At 38.2% G+C, this 17,876-nt stretch overlaps 2 protein-coding genes across 2 annotated transcripts in view; one reads left to right on the top strand and one right to left on the bottom strand.

Annotated features, from left to right (window-relative positions):
- The first annotated feature begins 4,545 nt into the window (after positions 1-4,545).
- On the top strand, positions 4,546-9,268 carry LOC128889827 (protein TsetseEP-like). Its single transcript, XM_054147830.1, has 3 exons — positions 4,546-4,586; positions 5,129-5,392; positions 5,815-9,268. Exons 1-3 carry the CDS (start codon positions 4,572-4,574, stop codon positions 6,271-6,273), a joined length of 738 nt encoding a protein of 245 aa, XP_054003805.1. The 5' UTR covers positions 4,546-4,571; the 3' UTR covers positions 6,274-9,268.
- A 3,563-nt stretch (positions 9,269-12,831) lies between these two features.
- Positions 12,832-17,876, bottom strand: part of LOC128889825 (zinc finger protein 467-like) — an 11,516-nt gene continuing 6,471 nt past the window's right edge. Inside the window, exons 3-6 of the mRNA XM_054147828.1 lie at positions 15,118-15,362; positions 14,743-15,032; positions 14,334-14,649; positions 12,832-14,257 (exon numbers count right to left, since the gene is read on the bottom strand). Coding sequence (XP_054003803.1) covers positions 13,978-14,257; positions 14,334-14,649; positions 14,743-15,032; positions 15,118-15,362 — 1,131 coding nt within the window. The 3' untranslated portion in view covers positions 12,832-13,977. The remainder of the gene's footprint in view (positions 14,258-14,333; positions 14,650-14,742; positions 15,033-15,117; positions 15,363-17,876) is intronic.

The raw sequence follows: 17,876 nt of genomic DNA on the forward strand, positions 1-17,876 counted from the left end.
TATTGAAAGTTTAGACAGATGTTGGGAACCTTGACAAGTCCTAAATGTTTTAAAAGTTTAAGGGGTCATTGATACCAGCGAAGTAGAAGCTACTTTGGGTCTGAATTGATAATGAATGTAAATACTAGTATATCGTACATAGTGGTAAGTCAAACAAAAGAATGCAGTTGCATGTCGCACTTACATTAGCACCAAATTAAAGCGACATGTTACCTAATCGATCCTTTATAAGTCAAAGAAATCCAGAAGGTAATAAAACCAGTTTCGACCATCAAACGGTTCGCCTGTACTCCATTTAAACATAACACACGTGTAAATATTTTTAGCTTTCCCTGTCCTTTAGATAGGAAAATGATCAAATAAGTGACTCTTCTATTCGTTAAATGAAATTAAAATGCCAAGGAATTAGAGTAATCATAGTGGAATAATTTCCATCACTGTATTTTATTACAAATATAATCCTGCTTTCTGTTTTCAATTGAAATAAAGAGTTTCTGTTTTCAGGCGAGAAATAATTTTCGAAAATGTGATCACGTTGTGAAAGAATAATTCGCGGAACTGATTGCCAAACCTGGGACTTATTAAGTAGATCGTTGTGAAAAGATCGCGGACTACGCGAACGAAGTTGCAGAATATTAGAGAAGGGAGCAGTAATAAGCTCTAAACGAACTATGAAAATCTCATAAACCAGAGGTCTAAGGGGCCACCGCTGTTTTTTTTTCATTCGGTCTAAAAAATCACAGTAATTTTCGAAATTACAGGACCCTTGTTACCCTTATTGCGACACATACTTCTACGGAGCAGAAAAAAAATGAAAAAGCAGGAAGTTTTTACGCTAACATCGTAAACCGTACAAAAGTAGCAGATAATTTGTTACTTTCCGCGTCAATTTCTATTTGAGTAACTAATTAATTTACGTAAGAATTTGTTCCTAAAACTTTTATTTCATCGAGAGAGTAGCGAAATATCGTTACGTGTAGTATTATGCTAATTGACTCGGACGATAATCCAGAAATCAGTAAATCAGTCAAAATAATGTTCTACACGATATAGAAGTATAATGATATAATTATTACTCATTCGGAATAAAATTTAATATTTTTTTTCTCGTTTTACCAAACAATTATTTGTATATTATATATTTATATCTTAAATGAAAGAAATTAATGACGAAGTAACAAGTATGAGCCACTGTACGCTCGGGACTTGATATACGTTGATTATTGAAGTTAGGTTTCGTAACAACATTTTTAGCTACACATCACCCACAGCAAGAAAATAATGAATCAAAGCAATTAGTATATACTTCATCCTTTCACTTTTCTACCTTTTCCCTATCCCCTCTTTCGTGAAATATAACACTTTTATTTTTTTTTATTTCCTTATGTTCTTTACTAAGTTCACTAATTGCCTTTAGGCAATTATTCATTATTGATTACGATTGATACATTTAAAAAATGAGTACTGCGTCCTTATTTCGGCCACCATCACTAAAGACTGCGGATTTTATGGATTAATGTTAATATAAAAAATGTGCGCCCGAGGAGTATATACTTCACAGAACGTGGGCACAAGCGATACCGTTCTCTCATCAATGTTCGCTCTAAGAAAATTCAATTCTACGCCCGTCGGAAAAGAAAATGTGAAATATAGCATCATGCGTCCCGGTTCCTTTCGAAGCATTTCGCTGATCACGTTACGCAACAAAAAGAACTCGATAAATAGTTGTACCTTAACAGAATTAATTGGCGATTCGAGCCGCGTGACGGCGCGTACACATAACGGCCAAAAAACACACGAACTTCGACGAGGTAAGTACCCCGATGATATTCGAAAGGCACGATGAGAAAAAAGGATTCGTTGTGCGGAAACAGGCGGAGAAAGTCCATCGCGAGGAAGACTGTTTCCACAGAATCGCGTAAAAATAAAACGTTCCTCGAGTGGTATCGGAAATATTCAGCTGCTAGCGTTTTTCCTCGTGTTTGCCACCGGTGGCGAGCCCAGAAGTTTATCAAGAGTGCAATGAACAATTGACAGAGCTGCAATGTGAATTTTCAGACGTATTACTTTAATACTAGAGGGTTTTTCAAAGGGAGCTTTGAGATTTTGATTATTAATCAAATAGAAACGGTATGGAACACAACTGATTTTTTTAATTCTAAGTGAAAGTGCTGATGATCATAATGAAACGTGACGGAGGAAAATTTGAGTTCCTTTTGGAAAATCATTTTTTTTTTTTTAAATCTGTTCGGAGTATATTGATCAAATTATTTGTGGTGCACCATGAGTAGTGTGATTTAAACATGTCGTCTTCATTTATAGATATATTTTGACGTTCTTCAGACATTCAATTCTCAAACATTAAATGGATACTAGAACGTAGCAAAATTCTTTAAATGATTAAGTAACAAATACCTAACAGCAGCGAACGTAAAGTAACAAATTTACAGCGAATCGATGTAAGACATAGGTTTTACGAAAGAATATACCTAAAACTCGAGCACAGAAAGTATTATACTAATGGACTAATTACGATTAACGGCGTGACGTCAAAATCGGCGATGTGGAAATTTCTTCTTGCCAATTGTAACGCGGAACCACGAGGGGCGTTTTACAACAGTCGTGTTCTTACTATTCGATTTAATTGCACTTGTGATATGAAAAATACTGAAAGCACAGATGTTAGTGATGTGTCCTGGATCAATTCGTTTGGAAACTCTACTTTAAGATGAAAGGAGATATATGTATACGAAGGGGATGCTGAAGTTACCGTGTATCCCCACCCATATTTTCGACGAATAATTGCTCGCAGCTCTCGCAATCCCTAGGTTTGTACGGCTCGAACAATATATTTGAATTTCCGTGCAATGGTTAAAATCATAAACGAGCAATTTATGGGCTTACGAGCTGACAATTTCATCTGCTAGGAAACACTTATCGCTTTCGCAATAACGCGTGAGAAAATAAAGCGATACGTTGGAGAAGTAATTGATCAATAAATGCATAACGTATGGAGTAACAATAGTAAGAAACGAATTCGATGAATGTTATGTTTTCTTGTGCACGCTTGAAAAGATATATTTTTCACGAGTATAAATTACAGGATTTTTTTTGGTAAATCTATTCTAGCAAATCTTATCGTACTATACTTTAGGTTTTTATTAAAACTTGCTTCTCCTTATAGTTGGTAGATACATCGAAATGACCAAATAAATTAAAATTAAGATATCTGTGTTTACTTGGTCTGTTATGATCAATAGATCACTTAGTGTTATGTATAAATTAATTTCGACAAAGAAAACTTGCTGTCCACATAAATGTAGCTACAAGAAATATACTACAATTTGTAGCTTACAGAATTGAGTGATAAACCTAAGTACTATCTAAAACAATTAAACTCTTCACTTTATGTAAACATAAACAGTTTACACGATTTAAAAACCCACTCTTGGCTCTGATGTGAAGCGACGGAATCGTGAACCTACATACGAGTCATTCGCATCGAAGGATAAATCCGAAGTGGATAAGTAAGGAACCTAGTGCACTCGGTTCTGCTCTACCTGCAGTCGTAAATAAAGATCTGTTGCAGACAAGGTATAGAATAGATCAAAGTCTCTGATCCAGAGGTGGACACAGCGCGGCAAGACTTAAACTTCATCTATTACACCATACTTTTCAAAAAATTAAACACTTAAAAAGTACAGTGTAAGTATTTAAAATTTGTAATGATTTTTCTGTTGTAAACAATATTATGCTATAAAATGAAAGCTCCTATGGACAGCTGTGATGTGTAAAATAGAACTGATTAAATATACATTGCTGAATGCAACATTTTAGAATTATTGTATTTAGGTGATTTTACTTATAATGGGCTCACTCTTATAAGTCAGTTTCTTTGTAGGACTTGTGGATCAAAACGAATTCAAAGTTTTTATATTTTTGGTAAAGAAGAAAGAAATTCATGCGCGGCATATTCATTGATTGGAATAATTAAGATTTCTTTATAAATACTGATACTCTAATTCCTAACTTATATTGATTTAGCTTTGGAGCAAGCTGAAAGAGAAACCCTAAGTATACTTACTTATGGATGAGAAAAAAATGGACCAGCACACTTTTGTCATCTTTGATCATATCTTCATAAATATATTTCTGAACAGCTTCAAATCCATAAAAAATGATGTCCATCATGTTATGTTCTTCTTTTATTCATTATTCGAGAATTTTATCTGGATGGGAGTCCAGCTCATCTCTATTTGGTACTGAATTGTTTGAATATCATTCGTCCTTATTGTATCAGTTCGATCGCTGCTGTATGATGTGATACAATAGCGAAGAAACTGGTCGGAGAAATGGCGATACACGTTGCTAGTAGGAAAGCTGAGTGGCAGTCGAAAGGCGTGGTAGAAGATCAGAGTGCAATCTGCATTATTCTGCAGCCACGGCGCGCGGGCGACCATCAAGGCCTCTTCAGGTCAACGTGATCCAATCTGCCGTATAAAACGCCCCTCTCGTCGATCCTTCGAGCACTGTTGTACTTCTCGTCGGGCCGTTGTCGTCATTTCTCTATTATGAGTGCCATAATCGTAAGTACTCTCTTTCAATTTTACTCGAAACACATCACAATGCGTTGCTATATCCGATGATGGATTACTTTCTCGTTTTATCTGTACTACGAACTGTAGAACACTTCTGTATTCATATATGTGCATAAATTGCACTATCTACTTAACAATCATTATTTATTATACATTTCACTGTGTTTCTATTTTGTAATTTATCGACGTAATTATTAATTTGAATATTCATAGGCAAGAATTTGCAGTCTCAAATCAACAATAATTTATCATCGTCGAAGCTTACGAATTTTACAACTGAATTTACTTGTTTAATATATACGAAAGTGTAATCATCCTTTTTAAGGAAAGGACTGTGACTGGAAGTAGTGATCTTCAGCTTAAATATCATTTTTCGCGTTTAATTATTTGAAAATTCCATACCATTTCAATTTTATTACAAAACGAAATTCTAAAGTCCCTATATGGAAAGAACATTGTTATCAAACGTCGTAGAAATAATACGAATGATTCACAGGAGTTTTCGAAAGCTTGTATTCCAACATTTTCAGGCGTTTCTGATATGCACGATAGCACTGGTTTCGTGTCGATCGACAAATGGCCAATACCAATCGCCCCAGCAAGCAGCAATTTTGAGCGATGCTAGATATCTTGCTGGCGATGGAACTTTCGGCGCCGCTTATTCGCAAGAAGATGGCGTCGAGTTCAAAGAGGAAAGCGACGTCTACGGAAATCGTCGTGGGTCTTACTCCTACGTAGACCCCACGGGCCAAAGGCGTACAGTGTCGTATACAGCTGGCAAAGATGGTTTCCAGGTATGTCAGAACGTGACAAAATAAAAATGTTTTTTTTTTTCAAATATAACCTTCTCGGTACTATAACACCAGTCTAATTAAAAAAAAAGTTCTTTTATTCCAAAATACATCATTAAAATGATCAGTATTACATTAATCCTCATTTCATATTTTTCCTCTTATTGTGATTGCGCTTTACGTAATACCACATACACGTACTATTTTTTATTTAAATACTATGCAGTTACAAATCAACATTTACATTTCTGAAAAGATGTTTTAAATCTAAAAGTAGAAACCTTCAAAATACAGTAATACTTGATCTGAGGCTACAAAGTTTTCTTCTTCATTTGTTATATTGGCAATTCTTATAATTAATTGAATCTTACAATCAAAATCAACCATAGTTTGACTCTTCGTCCCCATTTAATTTAACCCTGTAGGCTTCTGGGGACGGTATTCCCGTTCCACCCCCACAAGTTGCACCTCAGCCAGAGTACGTGCCACTGCCAGAGTACAATCCACCGGACTATCAGCCGCCCAGATACAATCCGCCCCCTCAACAACAGTATCAACGACCACCTCAACCAGTGTACGAGCCACAACCGCAGCCACAACCACGACTACCACCACAACCACGACCACCGTCACAGCCTTACTCCATTTATCAACCCGAGCCCCAGAATCAGCCACAGTATCAGTACAGGCCTCAGCCACCACCCGAGCCTCAACCATATCCTTCGTACAACAGCAACCCTCGACCTCAGTATCAACCCCTCTCCAGGCCACAGCCGCAATACAACGCAATCACAACGCCACCCCCGCGCAGATTTTATCCACCCGGAAAACTGAGCTTCAACAGGACACCCGATGGCTACTCCTACACGTTCAGCAAGAGTTAAGTCTCTTTTAGCGAGGCGTAAATCGATGATTGGGGAAATAAAGTATGGGTGGAAGACAGTTGTTGTGAGAAGGATTCAGGATGACGTGGTTGGGTTGTAGAATGTATCGACTCGAGACACCTCCGTCCATCCAGATTGAGGAAATATTGCTCAACTCCGAGCGATGACTAGTGATGAGATTGGACGTATTGCAAGTATTTATTCATTTTTTATTTATTCTGCATTTTACGAGGGTGCAAACGTGTAATATAAAAATGAATATAAAATTGTGTTCAAGGCTCATTCTAGATTTGGAGACTAATCTTTTTTAAGAATAACAAAAATATTCTCTTTAAGGATGACATAGAAATAATCACTACAATTTTTAATATAAATTGACACACTCTCTAAATAATATAACAAAATCACAGCACGTGGTAACTAATCATAGACGTGGGTCAAAATCAGTTTGAATTTTAGTTTATTTCGAACCAAATTGGTCTGTAAATAAATTCAGACTTGCCAAAATTATATGTAATTAGGAGAATTGAAGATCTTGAAACGCCCCTAAGTTTAATACTGAAGTGTCTAGACAGTATGAAGCAGAAAAAGTAATTCCAAGTTGATTCTTATTATAGTTAGTTATTACACTACAATATGCTTCTTAATCTTATTTCCATTCTTCTTACCATAACTTCGTCTTACATGACTCCTACATTGTTTTAATACTGTTTGGAGTATCTCTTAACTTTCATATCTGTAGGGACCTCCTAGGCCCTTTATACATAGCTCGGGTATCTCTAAACCCGTACTGTAGCTGCATATTCGCATACTATAGCCCCTGAGGGCTTTCTTTAGCCTAACTGTACAAGTTTTGTAAGTGTGGAGTAATAATAACATACAATGATAATTGTTAATTTAGCTATTTAGTTTCAGCTCATCTAAAGTCTATTCAATTTAAAAATATCATAACTCGTTAAGAAATAACGGTAAAATGTGTCCGGTAGTCGGTAAATGGTAAAACGGTAATCGAACATTGAATTAAATACGCGACCATGCATTCATAATTAAGAGATTGTGGGTAACCGGAGCCTTGTCCATGATCTTAGTACAAGGCTTAATCATGAAACATGTTAAGCTTCCTGTAAAAGACTGCGAGAGTTTTGCATAAATTCCTAAGGAAATGTAGCGAGTTAATTAATTCATTTCACTTGCTAATTGAAAACAATTCCTTTATTCATTTATACTTTCGCTAATTACGTTTATCAAATCACGCAAATGCTCGCGTTATAATACATTAAAGCCAGTGGAAAGTTATTCTATTTACTTATTTACATCTCTATATAAAATTACATTTTTGATTTTTAATTTTTCCTCATGTAAGAATTTTATTAAATTAGCAACATTGTTCAGATAATGTTGGATCAAAACATGGCCTTAATGAGAGAATTTTTAATTTTATGTTATTTACAGATCTGTGAGGATTTGCAAGAAAATTCTCAAATTTTGAATTATTATCTGTAGACAGATTATATTTATCTTCATTGTACTATTCATTGAAAAAATTTGTTGCGTTATATTTTATAAACATACTAGAAAGCAGTCATTACATTCAACAATTTGTTATAAATTTACAAAATCGAACGATATTATTTAAAGCAAAACCGTAATAAATATGAACATTGTCCAATGGTATAGAATCTAATAATTAAAAAACAATTTCCCCTATCATGATTTTACTTTAAATAACACCATCCAACTTTGTAAATATTTTATAAATTTTGTGATATTATTTTATTAATGTTTAGTTTAAATTAAAAGACAAAAATAATAAAAAAAAAAAGTAACAATACTAAATTATCAAAGTCTGATCGATTTCAAATACATGGTTTTAAGATAAACAACTTGGAAATACTAATTTTGTTAAAAAGATCAGAATTAAGTGAAATTGAATGTATTTTATCCAATATGTAATTCTTGTAATTTTGTGAATTCAACAAAAGGAACGTGGCGATGAACAAAATCTACAGACACAGCACTTAACGTGTCATAGTATGATTGCAAATGGTGGAAGGAAATTGTATGGCATTTTCTAAACGTCGATCGATCAGATTTTCTTGGTCGCATTGCTTGGTCGACGCCCTGCGCTTTGCATAGCAATTTCCTTTCCAAATGCGAGCACTATCCCGCGCACTTCGGGGTCATGTTACTTTCAACGAGAAACCTTTGGCGTTCTCCGCAGTATTGCAACAAACCCATGAGAATCCCACGACTCACGAGGGAAGATACACGATTTTTTAACCTAGAATGCGGTAGTATCCTATGATTAAACACCGTTCGCGTAAATGGCGTAATTTTTAAACGCGCACAGCCATTTAAGCAATTGTATTCATCTAAGTTACTGCCCTATAATGTAGAGTTCATAGTTCAATGTAAATGAACCGCACAAGAAATGATTAAAATAGTATTCTTGCGCACGTTTGAAATCATTTTTATACCATTTATGAATTTGCTGTAAAATAATATTAAGATGTATACATCTCTTAATACAGTTACCAATTATATGTAAATTTCTTGAATTCAATGTAAACTCATTATCAGTGAATTTTACTTGTCAAATGGAGACTAAGTGTAAGAAGAGACCTTTCCATTCGATTAATTGTTCAAGAAGATTAAAAATTCAATATAAGAACTTTAACAGCAAAAACTAAGAACACTACAAATGACGGTTCCTCCTAAAAATGAAGCAGGCAGATTTATCCATTTATCAAGATTTTGTCACCCAAAGCAAGTAAGATACCCACGTCTCTGATTCTCAGAAAGAGGGTACCAGTTTGCGAAAAGTACTATCCTACTGTAAAACTTAATAAACCCTAATTATTCGTGACGTTTATTATTTCAGAAAATTAGTTATTTGGTATTAGGAAGTAATCTGAAAATCCTCCTAGACTAGAATGTATAAAACCCGAAGAGGTTGAAGAGTGTGGTTGGTAACGCCATTCGGGTCCCATTGTGTCATCGGAGACGAGTTGCTCGTTTCCTTCGGACGCCTTCGCGCCGAAACGGAAGGGAAACGTCGGACAAAGGGACGATTATCTCATTAGCCAGGCTTGCGACATAATACCGGTGCGGCCGAACGAAGGGAAAAATACAGTTCGACCTGGCATCCGTTTACCGGTAGCCGTAGCACGGGCGTGGCAAGGCAATCCGGCCGTATCGGAGCAGGAACTCGATAACCTTAGAGGTGGGCCGAAAGAAATGCATACCGTAACGTTTCGTGTCAGCGTTGGTGTCGTTTAAGAAAGTCGATCGCGGATTTAATTTATGGCCAAACGGGTGCAGCCCGCCACCGGATGCAACACGGTTGCACCGGCTGCATATTTCTCGAGCCGTTGTCCCTGATCCGCGTTATGCACGATCCCTGTCTCACATCTTCACAGACAATCTTCCTTGTCTCCTGGGAATAAGTATGACGACCATGGACAGTGAACAATAATTTCTTGGTCGAAATGCAATTTTTCAACTTTAACCCTCGCCGTACTAGGAGGAATATTATAAATGATTACTTTAACCCTTTCTACCCTATAGAACATAATGTCTCAGCGAACATTTCTGATTGTCATTCGTAAATTACAATTGATACTTACAGGATGTTAATAAAGATGAAAATCATTTACGCCGGGACGAATTGTCCTTTCTTGTCTGGCTATGACCTTTGATTTGTAGGCAATTCTGAATTGACCCTAAGTTTACGAAGATTTCTTACCAGATTTCTATTACTGAAGTAATGCTTTAATAAGTGAAGAATGGGTAAAAATGACCGTGCTTCGTGAACCTAATGTTAATAGAATTCATTTCTAAAGCTATAGGTTACAGTTCAAGATAAAAAGCTGTCAAACACGTTTCCAATTTTTTTTATTTCTTTGTGAGCGATTAATCGTATAGAGGTTCAAAGATGTAGAGAACATTTTACTTTTTCAGTCGTGTTTTATTTATAAAGGTATATGGGTATACATTTCGTTTCATGGTTATGGCAGTAATATACCGACTCTGAGTAGCTGCACGTGACATCAACAGTATAAAAGTAGTCTAAAACAGCTGCTATTAGAGGCAGTGGGCGTCTACCATTCACTCCTCACAACAAAAACGACATAAAAAGAAAAAAAAAGGAAAAATACGAGACAAACAAATCTCATCCTGCCTATAATCTAACTTATCGTAGTGAAACAATTTCTATGCCAATGTGCCTCCCCGACACGTTCAATTTCATACGATCAAAGCGAAGTCAGATAAATCCCGGAGAAAAGGCACTATACGTCTATTAAATACATGTAGTATTCGACCCTCGATCGTACAAAGTACTACGACATAAATCATTACGTTTCCCCATTTCACGATGTCGCGTTTCGTACAAAATTCCTTTCAAAAAGAGAAAGAAAATTCAGATCGTAGACCATACCAAATCCTCGAAGGCCAATCGCAGTTGTTAGTTTCTGATGCTCGGTCTTCGCGAAAAAGTGATTTAGCTTGGCATGCGAGTAATTTTAATTGCACCTCCGTGTTTGATAGTATTTAATTACATCTCGGCAATTAAATACCGTTGATTCTTTATCGGTCACGACAACCGAACATTAGAAAGTGAATATCTTCTGTATGTATGGAGAATGCGTAATCTGACATAACCGGAAAGAATGGAATTCCTCGCGAAGAAACAAGAGGAAAGTGTGAAATGTAATTAGTTTATGTGAAATTTCATTCTTAAGAAAATGGGGTTTCATAAATTGTGAAAGTACGTAATTACACTTTGGCCAACATATAGGGCGTTCATTTTCAAATAGGCATTCTTTGAGAAGACGATTCTGTCCAAAATAAGACGAAAAATCTAGAATGACAAAAATCTATTTGACTATAATTTCTTAAAATACGCAGAAAACTAAAATTTCATCTAATTTCTTCTTTGATGAAGAAGATGAATAGTTATTGAACTGCTTTGTAAAATCATTTATTTGTATTTAGAATTCATTAAAAAATAGTTGTTAAAATTCTTACAAATAACGAATACATATATTAAAATTATATATGTATAATATATAATTTAATATATATATTGTGTATGTGTGTGGCAGAAAACTCAAAAGGTAGCCATCGTTAAGGCTTAAAAGATTTTTGTTTGGACTGTAAATAATGAATAAAATATAACTTGCTGCCCATTTACTCTACTAAATTAGCAATGTTATCAATACTAATGAATACGATAGCATCACCATCAATATACATGTACGAGTGACGCAAAACTAATACAGATTCGTAGAACAATAAAAATCGGAAATTATTGGACTGGTAAATAATCCTAGGTAAAAACACTAGTTGTATATTTTCCAAGTATACCATCAGCAATTTTTCCAAACAGAAGCGATCGGAGCAACAAATTAGATGCAACCTATCAACTTTTCCACTCGATTTTCTAAAAAATAAAACTCCACGAAGAAACAATTGTATTCCACGATTTTAAATTATTCTTTCTCAAGGAATTGGTTTGTTATCGATAGCACTGCATGTCAAATTACCCGTGACGAAGAAAACAAGTGATCACTGTTTAGAGTAGACCTCGAGGCGTAAGTCTTCGTTCAGCATTTCGTTATTCTAAGTACAACTACTTACGTAAAAACGATTTTTCGTAACTGTATAGGAAAGGCCGGCATTTTTTATCTTTTCCTTTTCTATTTTTTTTTTTCTTTCTTTTTCTTAACATCCGATTACTTAGGTCGCTACGAACGATACTACTCTTACGCATCCTAGCCGCGCAAGCGCCCAAACATTTTCTCTCTCAAGATTACCCGCGCAGACTTCTCTCTTTTTATTTCCTTTCTTTTTGCTTCATATCTTTTTCCCCCCTCTCGTAACAATCGCAACTATTGTCGATTAATTCTATATTGCACTAGTTATAATTATACAAAATATATACCTAACGGTAGGCTTAGCTTTTGAAGTATACCCTTTTAGGCACAGTTGTCCCGGAAATAGTTTGGATCAAACAGAAGCCGGAAGTGGGTGGTACGTGAGGCAGGAGGCACGGCAGTTTTTGCGACACGATCTCGCGCTGACTATCTATAATTCTAGTCTAAAGAAGAAAAGTTGTAAGAGCCGTAAAAGCGAATTCTACGAAGATACTGGAAGAGACAGTTTGTTCACAATGCAGTGTCGCTCGCGGAACATTCGACGAAGTAAGGACTCGATAATCAGTATAACGTAATCGTTACGTTAGAAGAATAAAATAAACGTACGATTATTATTGTCTCCTAAAGTTTGATTAACGTTCAATCGAAATATACGTGATTCGTTACTGTTGTAATTCGATTCGTATCGGTATCTCCTATCGACTGTACGACAATAGGAGAAAAAAATTCTGAAAAACGATAAAGAATGTTGTGCACTTACGTCTGTAAGTACACAGATTATATCTTGATAGTTTATTTTTTACTACTTACGACAAGATGAACTTCTGTCGTATATGCAGTACAAATCGAGTCTTACCGTTCCCTGGTTTTAAGTGCGTAGCGATACTTTACGTACCAGGGATGCTCGTAACAGTAAACGAGATTTCCAGCGTACTGTAAGGAAAACGTCAATTTTAAAAAGGAACTACTCGCTCTAAAATAGATTAACATAAACATCTGGGATGCTTGGGTCGGTAATATTGTCAACACTTACGCTACACCACAGCAAAAACTACACGTTTGGTACCATAAATTGAGAATGCGGCTGATAATACGTTGCCTCTGAAGAATCATCGAGCTTAACTTAGAAAAAGAAGAGAAGAAATAAAGGAAAAGAATCACATGATCGAAATAGACCCTTAACTTTAAGATGCTTTATATGCAGCTGTATAATCATCCAATAAATGGTTTTAACGATAGAAAATATTCGTATACTTCTATTTTAAACGAACTTCTTATCCAAATAGGGTTTTTATCAGCTAGTTTTGCGTAACGCGTTCCGATGTTTCACGGTGCTTATCAATTTTAGAAACTATTGCTTCGAAACGGTGAATTCTCTAGACCATGGAACGTACGTATACAAAAATATAAGTGTAAAAAAATACAATAGCATTGAGAACAAACTTGTACATCGAATAGCGGATACTGCTAATGGTTAAAGATGGCGGAAAGCTAGCTATGTAGGAACGTATACTATTAAGTAGTCACATTTAAATACCGACGCAATAGTGGAATCTCTTACCTTAAGTCAGTATCGCGTCCATATTTAAATATTTTACGAGTAACGTATGCCTTAATTCATATACATACATACGGGATACACAGTAGTACCTCTACGATTGTTCGAGATTCCCATTTTGCTGATATGTTGCGTAACGCGAAAAATATTGTTCTCTGTCCGTTTCTAAAGGCGGTGCGAGCACATTGTGTCTATCGATTCCTCAACAGCCGATCCAAGTATCGAATCGGCGCCGAAAATGATACATCGACGATGTCTGAAAGCTGCAACGAATATTCCTCTGTACGGCGAAATAAACGACTGCTCCTGCATCGATATTTTTCTACACGAATGTACTACTGTGCATCGCTTATCAATAAATCAGTACATATTCATTACAATCACAATATGCATGACAATCCTATGCAAAAGTCCTGGTCAAAATGGAGTGGAGAACTTGTACTATGGTAAGACACGAATCGATGGTACATATTGACAGGAAGGATAATTCTAGCTGCATAATCCTGACGGATCGACCAGCCCGCGTGCAATGAGTTCAGCCGTTGCAGGATCCCCGGCTTGTTTACCACTCGAATGTTGGGGCGGAGTTTGCTGCACGTGAGGTTCGAAATGGGAGCGCACATGGAACATAAATTCAGCCTTGTCCGTGAAATCTGTACGGCACATCAGACAGAAATGCCTCTCGGAGGCGTACGGTTGCGGTGGCGCCGTTGATCCTGGGAAATAAGGAGCTGCGTGCTGCGGTGGAGCGGACGCTTCCAAATGTGATCTGCAACAAACAGATCTGTACAGTTCAAAGTAATCGTTACCATTACAACTAATCATCGCACGCGAATAAAAATTACCGAGCATGTTGCATCCACTCCTCTCTCGTAGCCAATGCTCGACCGCACAATTCGCACGCCCAACTAACCGGCTCCTCTTTCAATTTGTGTATAGTATCTTGTCGAGATTGTTGCTGTTGTTGTTGCTGAGCTTGCTGCTGCTGCTGCTGCTGCTGCTGTTGCTGCTGCTGCTGAGCTTGCTGTTGCTGCTGTTGTGCTTGTTGCTGCTGTTGATCTGAATTCGGAGCAGTGGGTGTAGACAGCGGAGCTACTCCTGGTCTATGTCTAAGTTTGTTCATGTGAATAACTAGCTTATCTCTGCGCGCAAACGCTTTTCCTACAAACAACAGCCGTCGTAAAATTAATTAAACCTAAACAAGCAAATTTCGGCCGCGATACGGACAATTAACGAAACTCTCGGAGCGCTTACCGCAGACCTCGCAGGAATATGGTTTCTCCCCGGTATGGATACGCATGTGAATAACGAGTTTGTCCTTACGGGCAAGGCCTTTACCGCAGACGGTGCAAGCGAACGCCTTTGTCGCGGGTTCACCCGTATTGGTAGCTTTAGACGCAAATCCTGGTCGAGAGGGTACATTGTTCGTCGTTCTCAACGGTTGATTTACCGTCGGTGCTCTGCTACCAAATTGCTGATCCATCGCACCGGGAAATGGGGGCATTACACCACCGGGACGCATCGCCGCGGAATAATCCGGGGACCTGTTTAAAAGTTTAGTCGATGTTACTGCCGTTTCTATCATAGTCAACTTGCCGAATCGACCAGCAAACGTTAAATTACACCCACCACGTTCCAATTGAGCGAAGCACGCGGACACCGTCGTCGTAGCCGAGGCCATCGTCGGGCAAAGTAAACGTGGGATTAGGAGCTTGAGGTGTCGCAGGTGGACCAGGTCCGGCGAGCCTCGCTTGTGCAGCTTGTTGTGCCATGTGTTGCTGCACAGCGGCGTGAGCCACCGCGTGTGCTTCCACGTAAGCCGATCGCTGCAGTTGCTGCTGGCTACCATTAGACATCTTGTCCTTGTCCGTGCCCTATTAATCGTTTATATGCTCTTACAATGTACCGTCTACCGACGCCAGTTACGCCACGCGAGGATAAATCAACACGGTACGTAAGAGCGCTTTTAGAACTGTGCGGAGCTGACTTTTACATTTCGCTTGGAGGTGTTTTATTTTGCTTGATATTGATGGGAAAAGGATGATATGGTAGGAAAGTACATATTTTATTGTATCAATACAGTGGAATTTATTTATTTATTCGTTTCGATTATAAAATGGGATGGACACTCGTCAGGGGTAAATTAACGTTAACGTTCTTCGAATACCTTTATGAGGGAAATACTACACACGTGCGTTATGTCATAGATGTCTCTGTGTTCGTCTTATACCATCCCCTCATGCAGTAACGTGTTGGGCACGGGACCATTATAGTATTCCACGCGTATAATTTGGAAGAGCGTAGTTCCTGCGGGATATTTTAGTTTAAACTATTCTTGTTCCCCTGCTTGACACAGGTTTGATTTTTAGTTTTCCTGCAGTATTGTTATTTTACGACAGTTCAAAAAGCCACGTTTCTATTTGGTTAAATTGATTTTTCTTTGGGCTCGATTATTAGTTTCAACTTGATATACAATTTTCCTATAATTTTGTAAGTTTCTACAATTGTTTTCAGCAACACGCATTAAAAGATTATCATACTATCAGATTTGTAGAACCGCGATAAACGTTTTCGTTTAAAATAAAGCCACGGATAACTACTACGCAACACTGAACTCGAATTGCTTTGAAATATTGCAATCGCAGTTTATCAGCGTTACTGGGCAATACAAGAGTCATGATACGAGCGATATCACCGGTTTAAGAGAGCTGTGTAAAAATACCAGATTAAGTGTCAATAAACTCGGTGCATACGTGAGTATAGCAAATACGAGGAGAAACGTGTTTCTGGTTAACAAATATGAAATTCCAGCTGAGAATAAAACGAAGGAATTTATTTGAATCGTATAATTATACCGAAGAGTTGATTTTTGGCGCGAAACACAATGCATTACAAAAATGACGCAACAGTCGAATAACGATGGTAATAACATTTATAGAGTACACGACCGCTGGCAATGGTTACGTGACTGTAATATCGAAAGTAGCCTACGCCACAGCACGCAATATTTTGCGACATTTCCACCAATCGATGGAAAACGTAACGGTTTCGAAACCAATATGGGGAAACCATTAATCATGGGAACAGAACCGCGCCGCGTTCGGTGCCAAATATCTGTTAACGATAATCGATAGTTACTAGAAACTGAATTTTGAACAGCTAGACCGCAAGAGGAAACTTACTCGGTTTCTAGCAACTTGATAACAAAGGGCATTTTTTGTTAAAAATAACCGAAACATCGAGAAATTGATAACTAAAGGGTCGAGAAATGGAGCAGAACTTTGAGTACTTGGGCCACAAGAGGAAATTTACTCGTTCCCTTGCAAGCTGATGGTGGCTTTTCGTGGAATATAACCGAAACTCAAGCCAAATCAAGTAAAGTCCCGAGAAATCGAGCAAATACCTTTACAATCAACGTGCTTCGATTTGTCTGCTGATATCAAGCGGCGTGCAAGGAATGCGGCGAAATCGCAAGAACGTTGGATTTGCAAGGATTCGAGAGTAACTACAATTTCGTCCACGTGCTAGGATCGTCCCGAGGCCCGAAAATCTGGAAACCTGAACGAAAGATCTTGAACCAACGCGGAACATCGAGGCCCGTGTCCCCCGAGCGCATAAAAGACGGGGGACTTTCGAAGGAGCCGAAAAGATCTCTTCGACGCAGGCTGCTCCGTCAAGGTTCTCCGGGAAAGAACGATGACCGAAAAGAGCGAGACAGAGGAACGAGCGAAAGGGCAGAAGGGCCGGGAAGAGGAACGGAGAGAGAAAGAACGTACAAAGCCAGACACGATTCGTTCTCACAAAAGACGAGGCAAACGTTATCAAGCGATCCCGGTTGCTCACCTACACTTGCGTCCCAATGGAGAAGCGGAGAAACTCCCCGATCCTGGTGGTTATCACTGACGGCGTAGCACAAATTCAATTTCAACGGCACGTCACTTTGTCCTCGTTCCCATGGTGGTTACCCGTGGACAGGGTGAGAAAAGAATGCAGGTACCACGAGGTCGGAGCGTGGTTAGGTACACACCGAACGCGACACCGGTGCACGAGATCACCGGCGACGAGAAGCGTGCACGGGGTGCGTTCTTTCTTTTCGCGACGCCACGAAAGAATCTCGCGTTTTACGGGGCGACCGTGTGTCCCGTGGAGCTAGCCGCCGATTCCCGGCGCGGGAGGATGTAAGGACAAAGAGACGAAAAAACGGCTGGTGGGAGCAGAGGGGATACGGAGAGACAGACCGGGATAGAGAGAGGCAGGCACAGGGATCGAAGGGGGAACGGAGAGAGGGCAAGCAAGAAAGAGAGGAGCAACGACGCGACGAAAGAAGGAGCCTAACCCTCGGAGAGAGAGAGAGAGAGAGAGAGAGAGAGAGAGAGAGAGAGAGAGAG

The sequence above is a fragment of the Hylaeus anthracinus genome, unplaced genomic scaffold, assembly GCF_026225885.1.
Source record: "Hylaeus anthracinus isolate JK02 unplaced genomic scaffold, UHH_iyHylAnth1.0_haploid 11997, whole genome shotgun sequence".
NCBI lineage: Eukaryota > Metazoa > Arthropoda > Insecta > Hymenoptera > Colletidae > Hylaeus > Hylaeus anthracinus.

Bases quoted from the DNA above. Each gene is read 5' to 3' on its own strand.
- LOC128889827 (XM_054147830.1), top strand. The intron at 5,393-5,814 runs GTATGTCAGAAC...TTAACCCTGTAG, and splicing joins CTGGCAAAGATGGTTTCCAG to GCTTCTGGGGACGGTATTCC.